This window comes from Nomascus leucogenys, chromosome 9, assembly GCF_006542625.1.
Source record: "Nomascus leucogenys isolate Asia chromosome 9, Asia_NLE_v1, whole genome shotgun sequence".
Lineage (NCBI taxonomy): Eukaryota > Metazoa > Chordata > Mammalia > Primates > Hylobatidae > Nomascus > Nomascus leucogenys.
In genome coordinates, this window is record NC_044389.1 from 33,669,555 (window position 1) to 33,691,098 (window position 21,544).

General features: G+C 46.7%; 1 protein-coding gene across 9 annotated transcripts in view; it reads right to left on the reverse strand.

Moving 5' to 3' along the window:
- The window catches only part of CACNA1E (calcium voltage-gated channel subunit alpha1 E), a 332,731-nt gene that overhangs the window by 74,243 nt on the left and 236,944 nt on the right, over nucleotides 1-21,544 (reverse strand). For 6 of the 9 annotated variants that reach the window (XR_004031707.1, XM_030818791.1, XM_030818793.1 and 3 more), the window contains 12 exons: nucleotides 20,880-20,995; nucleotides 16,538-16,591; nucleotides 15,801-15,890; nucleotides 14,631-14,840; nucleotides 13,764-13,876; nucleotides 12,115-12,227; nucleotides 11,644-11,775; nucleotides 11,126-11,198; nucleotides 10,106-10,223; nucleotides 7,441-7,508; nucleotides 5,820-5,917; nucleotides 942-998 (listed from right to left, as the gene is read on the reverse strand). Coding sequence is in view for 8 of the 9 variants with exons in the window: in XM_030818791.1 (XP_030674651.1) it covers nucleotides 942-998; nucleotides 5,820-5,917; nucleotides 7,441-7,508; nucleotides 10,106-10,223; nucleotides 11,126-11,198; nucleotides 11,644-11,775; nucleotides 12,115-12,227; nucleotides 13,764-13,876; nucleotides 14,631-14,840; nucleotides 15,801-15,890; nucleotides 16,538-16,591; nucleotides 20,880-20,995 (1,242 nt within the window). In the remaining variant the exon portion in view is untranslated. The remainder of the gene's footprint in view (nucleotides 1-941; nucleotides 999-5,819; nucleotides 5,918-7,440; nucleotides 7,509-10,105; nucleotides 10,224-11,125; nucleotides 11,199-11,643; nucleotides 11,776-12,114; nucleotides 12,228-13,763; nucleotides 13,877-14,630; nucleotides 14,841-15,800; nucleotides 15,891-16,537; nucleotides 16,592-20,879; nucleotides 20,996-21,544) is intronic. The other 3 variants (XM_030818794.1, XM_030818792.1, XM_030818797.1) reach the window with 1 other exon arrangement.

Consider the following 21,544-nt stretch of genomic DNA (forward strand, 5'->3'; position numbering starts at 1 on the left):
CACTTTCCACTCCAATCCCTGCTTTATAGTAGCTGAGAGGTGGGTAGGCATCAACCCTGGCAGGAGTTCCAAGTCCCCAGGGCCTGCTGGGGCAGCCATCCACAGGCTTACCAAGTCTTCACTCCCCTGCTCTCCTTGCTTTCGGGGCATCTGCTTGTACACATTCAATGGCCCTTGATTCAAGGTCAAAGGTCTTTCCTCCTCCTCTCCCCCTCATCTCCCTTCCCTCTCAGGTTACAGTCTGGGATAATGAGGGCTGAAATGGTCAGATACCATTGAAGGGTGAGAAGAGTGCCAGGCAGACTTATTACAAAAAGTCTTGATATCACCCTCAAAAGTAAGAGTGCTAGGAGTCTCTTCCACAATAGCTAATAAAAGCCACAGAAGGCTAAGGGCAGAAACCACCAGCAGCTCATATTCAAAACTGAGATCGAGCATTTCGGCCCAGGGGCCTAGAGGAGCATTCATGGGGCAGCAGGAACACATGAACATGACAAGTGCAGGAGAGCACACGGGAGAGGGCTCGCTGGGCGGAAGGGGAGTTACCTCCTCCCCGCGCCTGTGGGTGCACACCTACAAACTGTGAAGGGGACACGCACATGTACCCACACGCACCCTCACTGAGGCCCACACATAGCTGTACACAACTGCCTACGTGAGAGGTATACCCACCAACACTAACACAACATATACCCACTCACAGGCCAGACTGAAGAGCGAAAAACACACAGGTCACAAAGGTAGACACACACTGATATAAGCAAATGTTGAGAGGTGCAGAGGGCATATCCACAGATCATGTGAACGGAACACACACACACACACCAAGCCACACACTGACATGCACACCCAGTGCCACTTTGTCTATGGCAAGGACAATGACACATTGTCCCACGCCCACACGTAACCACTCACAAACACGCAAACTGGTACACACATACAGGTGGCTGCTGCGTGGCTCCCACATCGACATGTGGTGTCTTCTCCTTCTGTCTCTTCTGGGGAAGAAAAACGAACAGGTTCAGTTCACCCCAACCTCTAGGAACCTCAAGCCCCACAGCCACCAGCGGATTTCCGGAGGGAGACACAGAGTCCTCTGCGTGGCCATCGGGTCTCCATGTGCCTGCTTGCCTTCTGTAGACTCCCCACATTCGACTCTCCAATGGAGTGACTTTCCATTCCTTGCTATGTGCAAATACATGGATCTAGTTTTTGAAGCACACATGCAGAGGCACACAGGTTATGCCATTTCACATGATCCACAGCTCCAGATGCTCAAATACCATGCCCCACAGGCACGCAAACTTCCACCTACACATCCTTCAGATTCCTATTTTGGAAATCCTGTAGATGTTGCTGAGTAGTTTTCTTCCCCTCCCCCGGGTCACTTCTAGGGCTAGCATAGCACATTCATTGGGTGTGGCTCCCCAGCTCATGACTCCCGTAGCAGACCCTGACCCAGCTTCACAAAACATGCAGGGGAGCAAGTGCTCTGCCATGCACGATGTCAAGGCTACGAAGTGGTCCATGGTCAGAGGCAGCACCATCTTTCCGTAGGCCACCATCCATGTACTCCAGGATGTGAGCAGTGACCTCTGCCTTTGAGCAATGCAGAGGCCCTGGCCATAGACCCTGTTCTATGTTCAGCTGGGCAGAGCACAGTATTGACCTTCTTAGCCTTGTACAGAGAAAACTCTCTTCCATATGCATATTGTGTCCTTACAAACACAAGGTTAGAATGGCAACGTATGAACTGTGCCCACAAAAACAGACAGGATGCCTGGTAAATAAGCTGTCAACACAGGTTCAATGCTCAGCTAGAGGACAACACATCTGGGCTATCCTTGCAGTGAGCCCGCCCCAGTTACTGGCCTGATGAACTCAGTCCAGCCCAATGGGCCCTGCTTGGACCTGGGATGTTGGCAAATGCTGTTCCTTTCCTGATAAAGCTGATGCCCACCCATGGAGAACATGCTAGGCAAATTAATCCCCCTCAACTGCCATCTCTCACATGTCTGCAGAAGAGCCCCACACAAGGGTGGGGCTGAGGGAGCAGAGGCAGTTGGTCTGAGGCCCACTCTGGGTGTCTGGAAGATGCACAGCGCACATGTGTGTGGCCACCCAGGAGCACCCACTGATGCAGACATCATTGTGGAGAAGCCTGTGAGCTCCTCAACTGAATACAACCCTCAGCATCAGTGGCCTGCAATGCAACAAGGCACAGGTGGGGGCGGGAGAGCCAAGAAGCATGGGTAGATACAGAAGTAGAAACATACGCTTTAGACAGGCAGCATGCACACCTGCTAGGAAAAGCACATCACACCATCTATTTGCAAATTCTCAAATATTCAAATACCAGCTATCCAGAAGCATGTGTGTAAGAGTGTACGTACATGGAAGGATTCTCTCTCACACACACAAGCATGAGCATTCTCTCTACTCACATATTCACAGATTCAAACTTACATTCATACCGAAAATCATACAGAGCAGCATCCACATGTCTCCAACTCATATGAATGAGACCTTGTGTACACCTCACAATAGCCTTGTGGGATAGGAAGGGCAGGTGGCATTCTTCTCATTTCAAAGATGAGGAAATAGAGGTTCTGAGATCGGAGTGGTTGTCTCTCTGAGGTCACAGGCTATATTAGTGAGAGAAATGTAACTAGCACTCAGGCACTTTGCTTTTTAACAGTGCTTCTTCTGTGTTTCTCCATGGACAGCCATGTTTGCACTTAAAGTATAGTCCGAAATCAGCAGTTTTGCCTTAACACCCAAGCAGGGCATGAACACCTGAGCAAGGCATATACAATTGAGCAGAGCACACACACCTGAGCAATGTACACACACTGGTGCAGGGCACACACATCTGTGCAGAGCACACACACCTGAGCAGGGCACATACACCTGAGCAGTGTACACACATCTGTGCAGGGCACACACAGCTGAGCAGGGCACACACACCCGAGCAAAATGCACACACACCTGAGCAGTGTACACACACCTGAGCAGGGCACACACACCTGAGCAATGTTCACACATCTGTGCAGGGCACACACAGCTGAGCAGGGCACACACACCTGAGCAAAATGCACACACACCTGAGCATTGTACACACACCTGAGCAGGGCACACACCCAAGTAGGGCACATACACCTGAGCAATGTTCACACATCTGTGCAGGGCACACACAGCTGAGCAGGGCACACACACCCGAGCAAAATGCACACACACCTGAGCATTGTACACATACCTGTGCAGAGCACACACACCTGTGTAGGGCACACACCTGGGCAGAGGACACACACCTATGTAGGACACACACACCTAAGCAATGTAGACACACCTGTGCAGGGCACGTACACCTGGGCAGAGTACACACATGAGCAGGGTGCACACATCTTTGCAGGGCACACACATCTGTGCAGGGTACACATACCTGAGCAGAGTGCACACAGCTGAGCAGGGCACACACACCCGGAGGTGGCTCACACCAGCAACACCAACCTCACAGCACATGTACAGCACCAAAGCCTGGGTCTCTGCTGGTCTTGGATGTTTGCAGCACGTCCTTCCACCTCTCTGTGCCCTGATGCACACTCTGCTCAATTCCCACGGCCCTGCCTGTGCCTACCCACATTTCATTCATTCTTTCATTCCAGAAATAGTGAGTTTCTACTCTGGGCCAAGCATCGTCCCAACTCACATCTCTCTAAACCCACTTCTCCCCCAGGCTTCCTCATCTCAGTAAATAGAACCACCCACTCCTAAGTGACAGCCAGTCCTACCCATCCACATTTTTGGATACCTGTGTGTATGTGTTTTTAACCCAAACCCATGAGTTCAGGGAAGGTGGAGTAGAAATTACTCAAGGCGCAGAGAATATTCCAGAGAGGAATATTCCCTATCAATCTTTGGTATTTCCCTATCAACCTTTAACGATTTGGAAGGGAATTTTTCTCTTTCACTCACAGAAGAGGGATCCAGGGGCCAGGCCTTTAGTTTCTAAAGGCAAAGGCAAGATGATGGCCGTGCAGGAGGGAGGTCCCCCCCCAACACACACACAACCCTGGCACGCCCCACAAGGCAAGGAAGAGGCTGCCTGGGAGCCCTTCACTGGAGCTCTAGCCAACCAAGGGCTCTTCCCTTATTAGCTTCAAGTAACAATGACAGGGTTATTGCCAGGATAGACTTCCACCTCCTTGGGGGTCTCAGACCCTCCCACAGATGCCCCAGCACCACTCACCACTCACACAGTCCTCATGCAGGCCCGGACGCAACAACAGGAGTTATGTTGTTCTATGGTCACTTCCCAGCCTCTCCTCCAACACCCCCCTGTGTCACCACGCAGAGACCAGGCCACGCAGGGCCCAGGCCGACTACCTGTAGCTCTACCACAGGTCCAGGCTAGATCCTGAAGCAGTGGACTCACCACTCTCCTTTATCACATCCTGTTCTCTCCCTAGTCCACTTCAACTGAGTTCTGTTCCAACCTGGCCACGGAAATGGCTCTTGTAAGGTTACCAACAGCTTTCATTTTGCCATATGCAGTGGTCCCTTTTCTGTTCCTCATTGTATGTGATTTTTCTACAGTATGTAGCACCGGCACCCACTCCTCCTTCCTGCAGTTTTCTTTCACAGGTTTCCAGCACACTATACCTCCTGTTCTTTCTCTTGCCTCCTGGCTGCACTCCCTTGGTCTCCTTAGCTGGTTTCTCCTCTTAAGCAGGAGGAGCACTGTCAGCCTCTGTCCTCAGCAGCTGGGTCTCTGGGTCATCTGACCCATACTGATGACTTAAATACCATCTAAATGTGAATAACCTTCCTCAATCATTGTTTTAATTCTGACTTTTCTGAGCTCCTGATGCAGGTAACCAGTAGCCTATTCAACACTTGGATGCCTTAGAAGTATCTCAAAATGAACTTTAGATTTCCACCAGTTTCCAGGGATCCAGTAACTACCACCACTCCCCAACCCATTGCTTAGTCTGCAAAACCTTAAAACCTGGGATCAATTTTTGTTTCTTCCCTTTTATTCATCCTCACCCCTGCCACATTTAATCCATGAGCTCATCCTATTGGCTCTCTCTCCAAACTACAGACTGAATGGGATTACTCATCTCCTCCATTTCCCCCACCCTAGTCTAAACCCCCATTACCTCTCACCTACTTTACTCTGAGAGCAGACTCTTCCCTTGCCTCCACTCTGGCCCCTACAGTCCATTATGCTCCATGGAACAGAGTGACCCTTTTAAAAGTGTAAATCATATCCTATTCATCCTTCCACTTGAAGTCCTCTTGTGATTTCAGCTAGAATAAAAGCTAAACTCTTCCACGTGGACTTTAAGGACCTCAGAGTTGGCCCCTGCTCCCCCTCCCCGGCCCTGTCTCTATTTCCCCTCATTAATTACACACCAGCCACACTGGACTTTGCTGGGGAACACTCTTCCTTCAAAATGTCACATGACTGTCATCTACACACTTAGGTCTCGGCTTAAACAGCTCCCCTTCAGAGAATCCCTTCTGGCTTGACATAAGCTGCTCCCACCCAGCTCCTGTATTTCTCCACCATAGGACCCTGTTTCATTTACTTATAGCACCTGTCACTATCTGAAATGATGTGCATGTTTATTATCTATCTCGCTCACTGAAATAACAGTTCCATGAAAACAGACTCTGTCTTGCTCACTGCTGTATTCTCAGGAACAGTTCCCAGCATGGAGTAGGTACACTCCTATAACCAATAGTTCTGTGAGTTGATGAACTGGCTGTTAGCACAGGAGCTCAGGGATCGGTGAAGGGGGCAGCTGACTCACTCGATCGAAGGCATGTTGGGTGCAGACATCGGGCTGACCTCCTTGGCCTTCTGCAGTGCATGTTTCTGGTTGAAGGCCTCTTCTTCCTCCTGTTCATCCTAGACACAAAGCAGAGATGGCTTTGCCTGGGATCCCCAGGAAGGACAGTAGCTTCCCTTGGCTCTCCTAAGGAGGAGTTCTGAATACCAAGTGAAGTGAGGAAGACACAGGAAAAGGATAAATAAGGCAGCGAGATGTTAGGTTGGCTCAGAGACCTCGATGGCCAGAGTCCAGGCCCCTTGGGAGTCAGTAGCCTCACAGCTCCAGCGTGGCCAGCAATCCTTGTCTCCATCCTGGATCCATCCACAGGCTGCTCATAAGAACCAGGAGAAGTCTAGCCCAACCCCTAGCCCTCAGTGGAGCTGGCTATGGCTGTGGAGGTCAGTGGCAGGAGCTGACACTTCTCAGATGTCCTACAGTGTCTGGAAGTGATGGAGCAGGGGCCTTCCAGGCAAGGACCCCGCTGAGTAAAGTGCTGAGGCTGAGTGCCCCATTGTAGTGTCTTCTCTGCACAGCTAAGTGGGTGCTTAGGCAGAGATCTCATCCCTTCAGCAGCATTCCTCAAGTGTCCCCTCTATGTGATGAACCCAAGGAAAACCAGCTCAGGTAAAACGACTAGAGCTAATAAAAGCACATACATCTTCAGAACATGCTATGGTTTTCACAGACATTATTTTACTTGATCCTCACAGTAATCCTGTGAGGTACACAATGCAGATATGGCATTCCTGTCTCACGCATGAAGAAACCAATGCCAATGGAGATCAGGAGTCCAAGCAAAGCCAACACAGCCAATGGCGGGTGTGGGACTCAGACCCAGTTTCTCAGCTACTAAAGCTGATATTTTTCCTACCAATATATACAGATAAGAAGACCCTCAAGGATGTAGAAAGATCATCAGAGAATGCATGGAAGAAGCTCAGAAATGTCGGCAGGATGCTATGCACCTCTGCCCAAAACCAAATTGGCATCCTCTGTGGAGAGAAGGGTTTTTATTCATCTCTGTAGACCATCCCACTGCTGTTAATATTGCCTCCCCACACTGGGGAAATTAATCAGAGAGAAGAAGGGAACAGTTCTGTGAGAAATTTAGTATGTGGCTTCATTGAAATTTCCCCAAAATGACCTTTGCCTACTGGAATATCCCAACAGCCATAGCCCAGGAACTGTGATGGCCCTGATCTCTCTCCCAACAAAACCCAGAAGGGTTAAGTCATGTGATTCAGGTCACACAGCCATAGGTTGCAGTAGCAGAGGTGGAACTTAAAACCAGGGCTCTAGAATTTTCTTGACTCTCCATGATAATCCTGGAAAGGACTCCTTTGAGGGCTCACAGAAATTAAGATGTTATTTTCTGTGTTCCTTGAGGCCCCCTAGGCTAGGTTGAGGCTCACCAAACTCAATAAAAGTGAACCAGCCTTCCGTCATGGGTGTGTGGCTATCCAACTGTCCAGAAGTTTCCAGAAAGGGCCTTCCTGGCAGGTCTGAGTCAGACAATATAGACTTTTGGAGAGAGTTCGAAAGGCCAAAGGGTACCCAATGGCACTAGAGAAACATCAGATCCCCAGAAAACAATGCTTACCTTGGTCAGCTCCTGGGCATTGGCCAGATTATCCACAGCGATAGCTAAGAACACATTCAGTAGCGTGTCTGGGGTGATGAATTAAGGTTGGGCAAATAAGAAAAGCAAAGCCTTCGGCAAGGCTGAGAGGCCGCCTGATGATCTTTCCTGCCTGGGACACTAACAGGAACAGAAGCTACCCTGAAGAGTCACTTAAGCAGGGGCTGTGAGAACAGGGAGGGAGATACTGTATAACTCTGTTGAAAGGAGAAAGAGGATATATCTTCCCTCCTTCTGCATTATCATCTCTTTACCCAGGATAAAGAAATACCTGAATCAAACCATCTGGGGGCCAGATGGGGTGAGGAAAATTATGATACTGTGAAAAATTATTATTTGGTCTTTAACTGTGTTTCCTGGCATACAACTCTTAAAATCCTTAGAAACTCCAAAGTGTTATCTGGTAGCCCCTAGGTAGCTTCTGGATGGGGGCTGGTCACCAAACCAAGGCATGATTAGAGAGTTGGAACTTTCAGCCCTACCCCCACAACCCCTGGGGAGGGGAGAGGGGCTGAAGGTTAAGTTGATCACCAATGACCAATGGCTTAATCAATCATGCCTATGTAATGAAGACTCCATAACAATCCAAAAGGACAGGGTTCGGAGAGCTTCTGGATAGCTGAACATGTGGAGGTTCCTGGAGACTGGCACTCCCAGAGAGGATATGAAAGTTCTGTGCCCATCCCCCATGCCTTTCCCTCTGCCCCTCTTCAACTGCATCCTTTGTAATATCCTTTATAATAAACCGGTAAATGTGTTTTCCTGAGTTCCGTGAGCCATTCTAGCAAATTAACCAAGCCCAGGAAGGGGGTTGTGGGAACCCTGAATTATAGCCTTCAAAATACAGGTAAAGTAACCTGAGGCATGCAGTTGTCATCATAAGGCAGGGGCAGTCTTGGGGATTGAGCCATCGACCTGTGGGATCTGATGCTATCTCCAGGTAGACAGCGTCAGAATTGAATTAGACGACACCAACTAGTATCCGCGGCAGGATTGCTTGCTTGTTGGTGAGTAAAAAAACCCACACATTTGGTTACAGAAGTCTTCTGCATTAATTGTTGATGAGTAAGGGAACAGAAAAAGCACTTTGAGTTTGTTCAGCCACATTCAAAAGGTCTTTAGATAGCTGTGGCCTCTACCCATAGCAATAACGACTAAGAGAATCACTGAACAAGATGTGTAGGGAGCTCAGTGTGGGAGCTCATCTCCCCATTCTGGGAGGCTGGAATTGAATCCTACCTAGACCCATGGGCGTCACACCATTCTGTCCTTAAAGACAAAAAGAATGAAATTCCAGAGCCCCTGTTACTGAGCATCTCCCAATAATGAGATGCTAACCTTCTCCCATGCTTCTTGTGAGGGTCCTGAAGAGTTCCACATTTCATTTAACAAAATGTCACACAGCAGACATGATTCACTATGAAATCTATTCCTATGCCATACTCTAGCACCTGAAGTCTCAATTTCCAACTGTCTTCAAAGCCTATGTGTTGTGGAACATAGAACTGTTCTAGCATCAAAGCCCTGCTTTGACTACCCCCAGAATATCAGGAAAATGATGGTGCCATTGGGACACATGGAGCTTCCATGTCTGTGACTTGTTGCCTAGTGTTCTTTTCATGAGTTTCTCATATTGAGCTTCTAGTCTGCCCAAACCTCTAGACGTTTTCAGGGCAGAAAACGTAAAACAGCATGTCTTCTCTAAGAAACTATGGAAAATGCAAAAATACACCTGCATCCCATGGTTCTCCCTTTCTGGTCTACTAATCCCAATTCACGGCCAACCCGACTTCCCAAAAGCATCTGACAGTTGTATAGAAGTTTGTAATTATAAATCACATGCAAATAAATTATCTCATTTAGTATTCACCACAAACAAAGGAGATAAATATTATTATTCTCCTTTCAGTTGTAAAAAATAGAAGCTTGGAGTGATTAAGTAACTTTCCCAAGGCCACACAGCTGATACACAGAGTTGCTGGGATTAAAACCTGAATCTCCTGTTCTAGATCTTGTGATTGGATAGGGCACTGGAGTTAGATGCAACTGGACTTTAGTATCCCTTTACAATTTAGTAGTTATTTTACTCGAGATATTTTTTTCTCTGTCTTGTAAGGATTCGATGAAATAGTGCCTATGAAGCACTTAGTTTAAGGTCTCATGTATAGCCCAAATACAATACATATTTGCTATAATTAGCAGTAATAGCATTAATCCTAACACTAATTTTTTGAGATCTTACTATGTGGCAGTCTCTGTTCTACATTAGCATGTAATTAATTCATTAGTGGTATAATGTGCCTATTTCAGCCTACAGTGATCTCTGCTTTGTCTAATGTTCCCCAGCTCATAGTACCTCCAACCATTCAATGTAACAGCCTCCTATGTTATTCTTTGCATACACGACAGATTTGGATAATACTCTATCTTGTTTATGTTTGTATTCTTTACCCAACTAGTACATAAAGTCCTTCAGATCAGTATACTTATTTACTTTAGTACACCAAACAATGTCCACGCCCCCTGTCCCACCAACCCAAGCTCTAGCACCACCACTACCAATGCCTCCTCAAATGCTGGTCCAGGAAGGCGGGCAGCTTGAGGAGGTGCATCTTAGAAAGGATACAGTTGCCAAACAAGGTGAGCACAATGAAGTAGATGGCAGACCACATGCCTGAGCTGACCCCGCCCTGGGAGCGGATCCCATTGTACATCACCTCATTCCAGTCCTCACCCGTCAGGATCTACACAAAGCAAATGACAGGCACATCAGAAACCTGGGCTGGAGGAGAAAATGGGGCCAATGCCAAGGGCAAATTCTGGGCCTGGGTCTTTTGCATCTACCCCCTTGCTTGACAATCTCGCCAGGGAGTTAAAAAAAAAAAGTCATTCCCATAAATAATCCTAAACTTTCTTTTGATATGGAAGAGAATTTTAGGCATTGAAAATGGAAGGAGAGCATCAAAGGGAAAGGTTCTGTTCCTCCAACTACAGAGTGTCTCCCACCTCCAGTTTTGCAAGGTCCTTGTGGAAATGACACAGATCAGGTGGTCTGGTGATTACCTAACTATCCTCAGAGCTGCCCAGACACAGGGTCTGGAACAGCAGCATGATTGGAAAGAGCCTTCTGGGCTGCAGTTCAGGAAACTTGGGTTGTGGTCCAACCTCAGATTCTGGCCAAATAGTATTTTTCTTTAGGTCTAAGACACTAATGATTTTGAGTTTTCCCCATGATTTAAACAGTTGAGTTTTGCGGGGAGTAGGGGTGGAAAAGAGACCTTGTTAAATAAACACCATTTAATGGATACCTCATTAAATGGGTTAGAAGATGCCCCTAGATTTCAGAAAACCATAGATGTGATTCTTGGCTGAATGCCTCAGACTCAATGTCTCCTGCAAACTCACAGGTGGGAGAGAAGGACAGTGAGATGGTCCCAACAGAGCTCTCTTATTATTGGTAAGAACAAAGCCACAGAAGTTCTAGGGATTACTGTAGTAATGACCGCTCAACTAGAAAGAGTGCCTCAATCCCCTGGGAGGAGCCTGGAAAGGAAAAGCAGAATTGCCCTGAAACTCATCCTTGTCTTGCAGTGTGCAGTCCAAGGGACCCCATGCAGCACTTGTGAACTGTCAGCTGGCCTCATACCTGGAACACGGTCATGATGGCTGCAGGGAAGGTGTCAAAATTTGCCGAAGGAGTCCCATCATTAAAGTTAAACCTGAAAAACAAAATTAGAGAAAATACTGAAATGAAAATCTCACATACCAAGTTTTCCATTCCCCAGGATCACAGCTTTCATCACTTCTTTTCTCCTTTCTTCTACAACCCCCCTCTTCCCTACTTTTTCCCCATTCCACATAACTTATAAAGACTGTAACAGCGACTACTAATGACAAACTATGCACTTTGAAGGATGTGCCCACGCTGCACATTTCAGGGGCAGCACCAAAGAAATGGGTCCCCAGAATGAGAACCCTGTACAGCATGAAAGGAATAAAAGCAGAGATGTTTACTCCACATATGAACTCACTCAGTGGTCAATTCAGGCCATGGGCAAAGGCAGACAGGATAATAACATGGTGATCAAGTTAATGACCCTAGCCCAACACAGGCTACGACTGGATTTTGAGCCTCCTTTGGATGGAAAGCTTCTGGGCACTTACCTGCCTCCAAATAACTGCATTCCTAGGAGAGCAAAGACAACGATGAAGAGGAAGAGAAGGAAAAGTAAACTGATGATAGACTTCATTGAGCTCATCAAGGAGACCACCAAATTCCGTAGGGAAGCCCAATACCTACAAAACCCAGACAATGTGACAGCTGTGAACACTGCATACCAAGTCACCCCAAGCCCAGCTCAGCATCTGCCTGGTAGTCTATGAAATAAGCTGCATTTGTATATTTGTAGGAAGTAAAGAGGGCAGCAACCTATTGCTCCCCTTGAGAATGTGGCACCATAGATATTTTCGGTTTAATTTTTGGAGAAGAAGGAAGAGCTAAAGAATAGAAAAGGGGTGGGGCAGGGAAGGGATACTTTCCCCCTAAGGGGGAAAGAGAAGATGGAAGAAAATATAAGGCGAAAAAAGGTTCTACTCTCAAAGTCATTGGGAAAAGTCCAAATTCTGATCACTTACTTGGTTATTTTAAATATTCTTAGAAGTCGGAGGGCTCGCAAGACACTGATTCCAAAAGACGTACCAGGTCTGAAGATTGCCCAGACCACTTCAAAGATACTGCCCACTGTGACCTAGAGAGGCAATGCCAGCCACAGTGAGAGGAGGAGGAGGAGGAGGAGAAGAGGTGGCATTCTAGCACCCAGCACACCATCAACAGCTCTCAGTGGGGGATGGGGAAATAAAAACTCTCCTCTCCCACCAGCCCTACCTTCAGTAGAACTACCTGTGTGGGAAGCTGCCACCTCTCTCCCATTGCTCTCCAATCCCCTTCCTAACTTTAATCCTTCATACTGTAGATTGGCTTACTGACTCCTGTCCTTGGTGAAAACTACAACAGCTAGTTGCTGCTTCTGCTGCTCTGACAAAGGAGCGGTACTCAAACCAAGGAAACTGATCTGGATTAGTACAAGTTGCCTCTCAATACAGAAATCTCAGAGGTCTACATTCTCTCATCATCCTAAAATTTAGTGCTAACAAGAACGTTTCAGTCCTTGCTGCATCTTTCAGTCATAGAGGTCTTGTGTCCCGCAATGTGACAGTTCATGGTGATGGAGGATCTGATTGCTACAAGATGCAGCAATTTCAGATGCACATTTCGATTTCCTTTATTTTAATTATATATTTATTGAATGTCCACTATGTTCTAGATACAGTGCTAGGAGAAACAACAACTATTAATCCTGACAGCAATGCCGAAAGGTACGGACACAAAGAAACTGAGGTGAAAGTGATCTCTCACTAGCTGTTATGCCTGAAAATTGCCCATAATCAGAACCATATGTTCCAAGTTAAAATGTAGATTAGCAAGTGCTCAAAATCTTTAGCACCTAACTGAAGCTTTGGCAGAAAAAGTAATGGGATTGGCAGAAAGAGAAGTGGTTTAGGAGCCCAAAGTTCTGCGACCCAGTTCTGCTGCTAACTGGGTATATGAACTTGGGCATGGTAGCTTCTATTTATTCTTGTGTAAATGGAAAGGCTAACTCCTGAAATGTAATATAGTTCATAGGACTCCTGTGTAAGCAGCAGGGGACAAAAATAAAAGATACGTGAAAGCACCTTGAAGTGTTAGCACAACGTATACATTTAGATATCCATACTATGTAGAAAGTAAACAGCTGACTGAGATATTCTCTGTGGGGACTTGCTAATATAAGGGTGTGTGTGTATTTGAATGAGGGTCTGTCTAGATAATTATCCCAATTTTAAACTGAAGTAGGAAAACAAATATATAAGCTTCTCTTTCCTATGGAACCACCTCTAAAATCAAGTCCTTTGTCCTTTTCAGGCTTCCCCCAAGATAATAAGTGGTTCAAAACTCTGGCTATGGGTAGCTTTGTAAACTCTCACGGAGCTATACACTTAAGTGTACCCTCTATAATGCACATGTTACATTTTAATAAAAATATTGAAAATCAAAGAGCTCAGAAAAACAAACCTTGCATGGGAAGGATTCACTCACTTCTGAATTCCCTTTAGGTAATCTTATCTATTCCCCTTTTACATATTCTGATTTCAGTGCCTCATGCTGAGTAAGGAGCAAGCTGCTTATCTAAAACCAGGGCCTATTAACATGAAGCAGGAGCAGAGGCAGGCTTCTGAGGACTTACCCCAAAATCAAAGCAGTTGAATGAAGAGTGAAAATAAAGGCGAGGCCCCATGCCATACATCTTCAGGGACATCTCCAAGAGGAAGAGTCCCAGAAACAGAAATTCTGCATAGTCTGGAAGTATTAAAAGTAGAGCATTGGTTCCACATGTGGGGTGGGCTCATGCACTTCTCAGCTAACCCACCCACCTACAGAGGATGTCACAACAACACATGTCAGGACATTCGGTGGCCACTTCAGGCCAGGGCTGGACACAGCCTAATGATGTCCAAGTACCCTCTGACCCAGGCTGAGTACCAGGTGCACTCAAGAGATCAGCATTGCTCTCTTTCAATAGATAGGCCTGTCACTGGCCTTTATATGGTAGAGGGCCCTCAGGGAGGAAAGAGAGGACTTACTACAGCTTTGATCAAAGAGCTGGATTCCTCCCCACAAGCCCGGCAGGGACAGGCCCCTGACCCTCACTCACACCCAGTGGCAGTCTAATCAGGAGCTGACCTATAAGCTCTTCTTCTGGTCTATTTGAGATCTCCACTGCCCTGAGAACTTCCTGCCCAGGATTTCAATCATCAAAATTCCCGATCACTGAGCCTCCTTAAGAAAGGAAGTGAAGGGTTTATGGTACCCAAAGGTATAACACTATGCTATCTTGTTGATTCATCAACAATGATCTGTTTACCTAAAGAATGAAAGCTGGAAACAGTCATGAGATACTCCAGCCCCCTTGAGGACGATGTGGCCTCCCTCAAGCGTGAAGAGGTAGAACCTCTCCTAGCAGGGTGCTTTGCTGTCTTGCATTCACACACACACATCAAGCTGCCCCACATGGAGACCAGCAGAGGAGGCTTTAGAGAGAGGCTTTACTTACAGAGGAGGTGGGTGAGCCACTGGGGCTGGTTGTGATGGACAATGGCCACACAGGCAGTGTTGAGTGCCACAAGGCTCAGCACAATCCAGTAAAACACCTGGGATTTAACCATGTGGCGAATGGAGATGCGCAGAAGCCTTTCCTTGTGCCGGAAATAAGAGACCCCGTCTACCTTTGCACTTTTGATACTGGCTCGGGCCAGAGGTGTGCCTAAGGGGGAGAAGTAAGGAAGAATAAGGCTGCAAAATATCCTGTGGTCTGGGCCAGGGAGCATTGGAACGGCAAGATGGGCTGCTCTAGTCCCAGGGCAAGGTGACTGCACATTGCAGGTGTGGGGAATCCCCATCTTATGGGCTCAGTAGTCTCTATAGGCAGTGACCCTGTTTTTCCTCTCTGGGCACTCTCAATCCTAAGAAATGGAAAGATTCCCCAGGCAGGACACCAGCATCTTGAATCTTAATAGGATCGTGTTTATGTTTGCAACCGACTGGGCTTCTTTCTGCCCTTTCCTTTTAAATAGCTTCAAGCACTAGAATCCTTCTGCTACACTGGTGATATTTCTACCACTGGTGGCACAAAACAGCAATGAGCTTTGTAAGTCTCTTCTGCTTTTGAGGATGGAACAAGACCTTTCCCTTTTTCTGGAGAGGAAAAACCTGCCATCAGCCAGAATCTCTAGGAGCACCTGAGATGGAACACATAATGTTAAAGAATTGCCAATCAGAATTAGTTTAAATTTCACATGATGGAAGTAGGTGGGGGCTACTGTTGTTAAGCAAATGGCTTCAAGATCTCACATCCGTGTCCCTGGAAGCAACAGGTCCTCAGGATCCTTTGAAAAATGTCCCAAAGTGGGTTCTCATCATCACTCCCAGGAGAGGGCAGATACTTCTGCAAATGGAATACATCCGCCACACCTGAAAAACTTGGGTTGGATTCTTAGCCCTAAATCCCATGTTTCATGTGAGCAGCATCCCCAGGTCCTTTTTTGTTTTTTTTTTTTAAATAAATCATTGTAATCTAGATTCGATTTCCACCCTTTTCCTTAATTACATTCCTAAATTCTGGACTCTTTGGATTCTTTCCCTCCTTGTGGTGCTTCTCAAAAGACAGGATCTTCCTTTTCATGGGAGATTCAGAGAAGTAAAAGATCTAACTGGTTCCACTCACCCACAGAGGAGATATCAACACAGTGCTCATCACTGGAGTCTCGGGTCATGGCTTCTGTCCGGCTCCTCTTGATGGTTGCCCTTCGAAGCACTGCACCAGGGAAAGGGAAGGCCAGTGAGAGGCCACAAGTACACCCAGACCATTCTGGACAAAATTTTGAGGAATGCAGGCAAGAGGCCTTGTGTGAGGCCCCTGTAACACAGGCATCTGTCTGCCTTTAATACCTGAGCCAGGGTAATAGAAATCAAGGGTGTCTACCGGACCACAAATGCTGTGCTCACCAGCACCTTCCTGCAACACAAGGGCTCTGGAAGCCATGCTACAGCCCATTTAAATGCAGGAGGTAAACAGGCACTCTGTATCCATCTGTCCTGGCTCTTCATCTACAATGCCACTTCCTGGTAATGAAAGTGGTCTCAAGGTGATCCCCACACATTTTAAGAGAAGGTCCGTTTAGATAGCATTGGTTGTAGGATGGCCTTTTCCTTGCTCAGTATCAATCACATGCCCTGGAACAAAGCAACTCTTGGGTTTCATTTTCATCACTTTAAAAGGCATTTAAATCTGTGACTCAATTCCCTTCATTTTAAAGCATGAGGGATTTTACGACAGAAAGACTCTCATTTCAAATCCCAGAGCACCGTCTTTTATTTCTTTCTCCCCTTTTGATCAAGAGATTGCCATCGCCTAAGAGGGGGCAAATGCAACTGGAATAAGGCATCAGAACATTTCCTTACCTTCTAAGGCGGATGTTCCAGCATTTTTATTTTCTTCAGCGAGCATGACTTCCTCTATATGGAAACAAATGGTTTGGTAAATTATCTGTAAATGCCAAATTATTCTGCAAGATGAAAATCCCTCAGGGACAACTCCAGCTCAGGGCAACAGAGAGAGAGCAGAATTCAGAGCCTATCACAGGCACCAGCATCAGAAAAAAAGCAAGTGTCACAGAGGGTGCACAGAGAGCTCCTGAGAACAGAAAGGAAGCCTCGGGGAAGGGGTGCTTGGGGTAACAATCGGCTCTGTGTCTGATACCCCTGTTCAGGAGGATACCTGTGAGAAGAGAGGAAGAGGCAAAAATCCTTGATAGGAACAAAAAATTTCCATTTCTGTTTTTAATTCCACCCAGCTTCCTGTCTTTCTTAACTCCTTGAACTTCTAGCAGCAACAACTTCCTTAGCTTCTCTTGCCAGTGGCCATGGGTTATAACATCCACACGCTCATTCAGGAGCTGAGCCCATGTTTTGGGCTTTATTCTATGTCTCTGAGGAGGAGTCAGAGGAAGATGCCCATAGGTCCTTGGAGACAGGAGGGGGGCTTTTGGGCTTTCTCCTGTCCCCATAGCTTCCATCCTTTCTTGGTTGACCAGAGCCTGAGCCAAAGAGGCTTGGGCCAATCATGAATTTGTCCCAAAGATAAAATAAAAAGTAAGTATTTGGTTTTTGTCTCTGATTCCTGGCAGTCTTTCGTGTGCTAATGAAATGACTCATGGAGGAGAGAGGGGCCCTGGATAGGTTAGAGGTAGCTTGTAGCCAGAACAAACAGCCACAGGACTGGAGGCTAGAACTTTCAGCCTCCCCCTACTCCCATTTCTAGGGAGGAGGGGACACTAGAGATGAGTTTAATTGCCAATGGCCGATGGTTTAATCGAGCATGCCTATGTAATGATGGGCATGCTAAATGTTGGGGTTCAGCATGTTGGGGTTCAGGAGGCATCTGGGTTGGTAAACACATCAATGAGCTGGGAGGGTGGTGTTCCCAGAGAGGACATGAAGCTCTGCGCCCCCCACCACCATACCCTGCCCTATACACCTCTTCCATTGGGCTGTTCCTGAGTTGTATCCTTTATAATACAGTATAGTTTTTCCAAAGTTCTGTGAGTCATTCTAGCAAATTACTGAACCAGTGGGGAGTGGGGGGACAGTTGTGGGAACCCCAGATTTGTAGTCAGCCAGGCAGATATGTTGGTTGCCTGGAGACCCCACTTTTGACTGCCATCTAAAGTGGGGGCAGTCCTGTGGAACCAAGCCTTTAACCTGTGGGGTCTGTGCTAGTTTGAGGTAGTATTTAGTGTTAGAATTTAACTGATTGTTGAACACCTAGTTGGTGTTAGAGAACTGAAGGACTAGTTGATGATTAAATAATATATTTGCTTGTTGCAGTTCTAAAATGACACCAGACAGTCTCCTGTACTCTTCCCACTTGGTGCCCCCAGGAGCAGTCCCATACTCTACTGAGGTGTCATCATCTGAAGGGGAATATTTTCTGCTAAGACTTGTTAGACCAAACCTCACTAGCATCCCTCCAAGTGCACCAACAAAATAGCCCTTCTCTCCCAAGTCTGGTGGGATCCTGCATGCTCTATGAGGAGTGACGGGATGAGTTTTGAGCTCAACCCATAGGCCAGGGAGCCGGAGGCCTCGGTAAACATTCCCTAAGATCCCAGCTGCTGAGAGAAAGCTAGCCTCAGACCCTACTAAACAATGGTTTAATTTAAACACTTTTAACAAGTAAAAGGACAGTAGGAGAGGTTAAAGTCATTACCATAATTCCAGCCACAGATAAAACTGAGAGTACATAATGTATTTCCTAGGGAGGGGAACATTTTAAGGCTAGGATGATACTCACTGGATGGCCATTATTACCAAGTCATAAATGTTTGCTTTCTTTTTTAAGTATAGCCTCTGGCAAAACGCTAAGTTAACAGGTTAAGTGTTATTTGGTGGGGCACTCCTTCCTGCAGACATAAAGGGTTAAGTCATTTTATAGCACATGTTTGGAAGGCATCATTTAAAAATTAGGAACTTGTTAAAATACCTCATAGCAACTTTAATTATCTTAGCCAGTCACTTTTGCTGTGCAGTGTCTGGGCTTTGGGGTGGGCAGATCTGGGGACCCCCCAGGACAGACGGAAGGTGTTTGGTGCTGCCGAGATCTCTGGGAAGCACTCAAGGGCTCTGGATTTGCTGAAGCCACCCCCCTTCCTCCCCACCCCATGCCTTTTGCCAAGTTCGCTTTAGAATTTGAGTGTCTTTCCAGGGAAATGTAACCCATCTGTCTCTGATTCACTGGCGCTCCATTTGTAAAGGGAAGGGCCAGGAAGCACACTTTGACGTCGCAGTGCGTCTTTTTTCTTAGAAGGAGGAGAGAGCTGGCTTTGCCAACTGGAAGAAAGGGAAGCCTTGGAATTCTGCAAGTATTTGAAAGGCAGAGCCCCGGCGAGCAGCATACCCTGCCACCTGACCTGTGTGGGGTGGCCAGGGCTGGGAGGGCTCCTTCCTGGGTCTGCTGCCAGCTCTCTTAGTGGTCTGTCAGATGGCTCCTCCGCCAAGAAAGCCAAGGACAGCTGGGACCATCAAGCTGCCTGCCTGGCCTAGAGGCAAATCTGCTTGACCTCCCATGGTAAGCCTGAGTTACCATTCTGGGAAGCAGTAGGGGATATTTGTGTCTGCTTCATCCCTACACAACAGCCTTGGAGGAGAAAGGGCAAAATGCAAGTGTAGTCAATACACATTGCTCATGTTTCCAGAGGCTACAAGGGAGTGCAGATCGCAATCATACATGTACTCTCTCAACCCTTGGAGGTCACCAAAAGTTGACTGCAGAGCTTAGAGAGGGTTTTTGTGTGTTGGCAGTTACAGTAAGTGTCATAGTGTCAATCCAAAGCTCCTACAGAAGAATAAGGCTCAAGCAACTAAGCACTAAATCATACTACAAATTTTTCCTCTGTGACCTCACTTTTGTGCTATGTTTTCTATTAGGAATAGAGAAAAGATACTGTCTTACGTGTAGTTTTTATTGAAGAAATCACTTGTTCCTCTGGAATAAAATGAAAATATATAATACTAATGCAAACCAACCTTTAAAATAATAAAGAAAACAAACCTGTCCCTTTTATTGACCAGTATGGGGGTGATTGATGCCCCTCATAAGCATCTGAGCCACAGCCAAACTTAAACCTGGTGGCTCTGTGGGTTAATGAAGTCATGATAGGTTTGGACCTATTCTCACAGGCAGCTAAGAACTATTCCTAATGTTGAGTCACAGGGTGAGAACTGATGACAGCTCAAGGCTTAGGAAAACACCTGTTCTCACCATTATCTCCTCCCTGGATGGTGGCACTACTAGTCCCTCTGCTTCCAGCCTTGTCCTTCTATGGTCTATTCTCAATGCGGCCAGTATGTGCTCCTTTATGGTCTAAAGTCAGAGCACGTCAGTCCTCTGCTCAAAACCCTTCCGTGGTTCTTGTGTCACTCAGAGTGAAGCCCATAGCCCTTACAATGCCCCATAAGGTCAAACATGATTGCTGCCCACTTCCCCCATGACAGCCGTCACTCTGTCTCCTATTCCTCCTCCCTATTCCTTCCCCCTTCTGCTCTTTGGGCACCCCTGGCTCACTCCCATGTTAGGTACTTGGCACTGAAATACTCCTCTCCCAGATCTTCTTCTGGCTCACTCCTTCATCTCTTCAAGGCTACACACCAGTGGGCCCACCCTGACCTCCTATTTAAAACTGTGGCACATTCTATACCCCATAACTCTAACTCGATCAGTTTTCCCATCATACTTACCACCTTATCATTGTCTTATAGGTTACTCATTTATTATTTTGTTTATTGTTGCCTTACCCAACTAGAGAGCTTTACAAGAGAAGAGCTTTGGTGAGCTGGTTGATCGTTTGGCTCACTGCTGTATCCCAAGTGCTTAGAACAGGGTCTGGCACAAAGTAGGCACTCAATAAATATTTGCTGAATGAATGGATTGCTGTGAGCACCAAGAACAGTATTATAAAACACCATCAGCCTAGTCTCAGCTCCAGGATTGGGTTATGTTACTTTTACTCAGTTCATCTTGCTAATATGCCTGCCTTAAGGTGTTGGGACAGTTTGATAGACAGGACAGTTAGACCCCAGAGGAAGAAAGTGGGATGAGCAGGGAACCTTAGCAGCCAACCAGGCATCCAGAGTGCCTCTGTTGTCTTGTCTAGGCTGCCCCTTGCATGGGAGCACTGGGAGTGAGGGGCCGGCCCTGATGTCTCTGCAGCCCACTCACCAGCCTCCTGCAGCCCCCCAGGCCTACCTGCTTTGTCTATCCAGGCACGGTAGCCATTCAGCTCACGCTCAATCTGCTGCTGGCGCCGCAGCTTCATGAAAGCCCTTCGGTTCTCCACTCTCTCTCTCTCTTTGGCAAATTCCCTGTGGACAAGAAGGATAAGATTCACTGGGTTTGGATAGGGCCATGACTAAGGGAAATGGTGAATCAAGCAACAGAGAGAGAGCATCTGAGCAAGTACCTCTATTAAGCCCATGTACCCTTTCCTCTGACCCAGGCTGCAAATATGACCTCCTTACAATGTTACACAGAAACACACCTCATTCGGCCTCACAAAGGAAGCCTTCCCAGACTAGCTGCATTCCAGTCAGGACTAACTGATTGCTTGCTCTGTTTTGAAAGGTATGTTCTTAGCCATGTGAGAAACTAGGTTTCAAAATGCCATGTTCCACCTCTTCAGCTACAACGAAAACCCTTAACCCTCTGAAGGGCACAGCTACTCTTTCTCCTTTTGATAACAATAGTGATTAATGTATATTGACCAATTATGATGTGTTGGCCCTGTATCAAGGTTTTTACACCCACTAACTCATTTCGTCCTCAAAACCATCCTATGAAGTATTAATACTATTAAAATTCCCATTTAACAGATGGGGAAGCCAAGGTTTATTGAGGTGAAATACCTTGCTGGG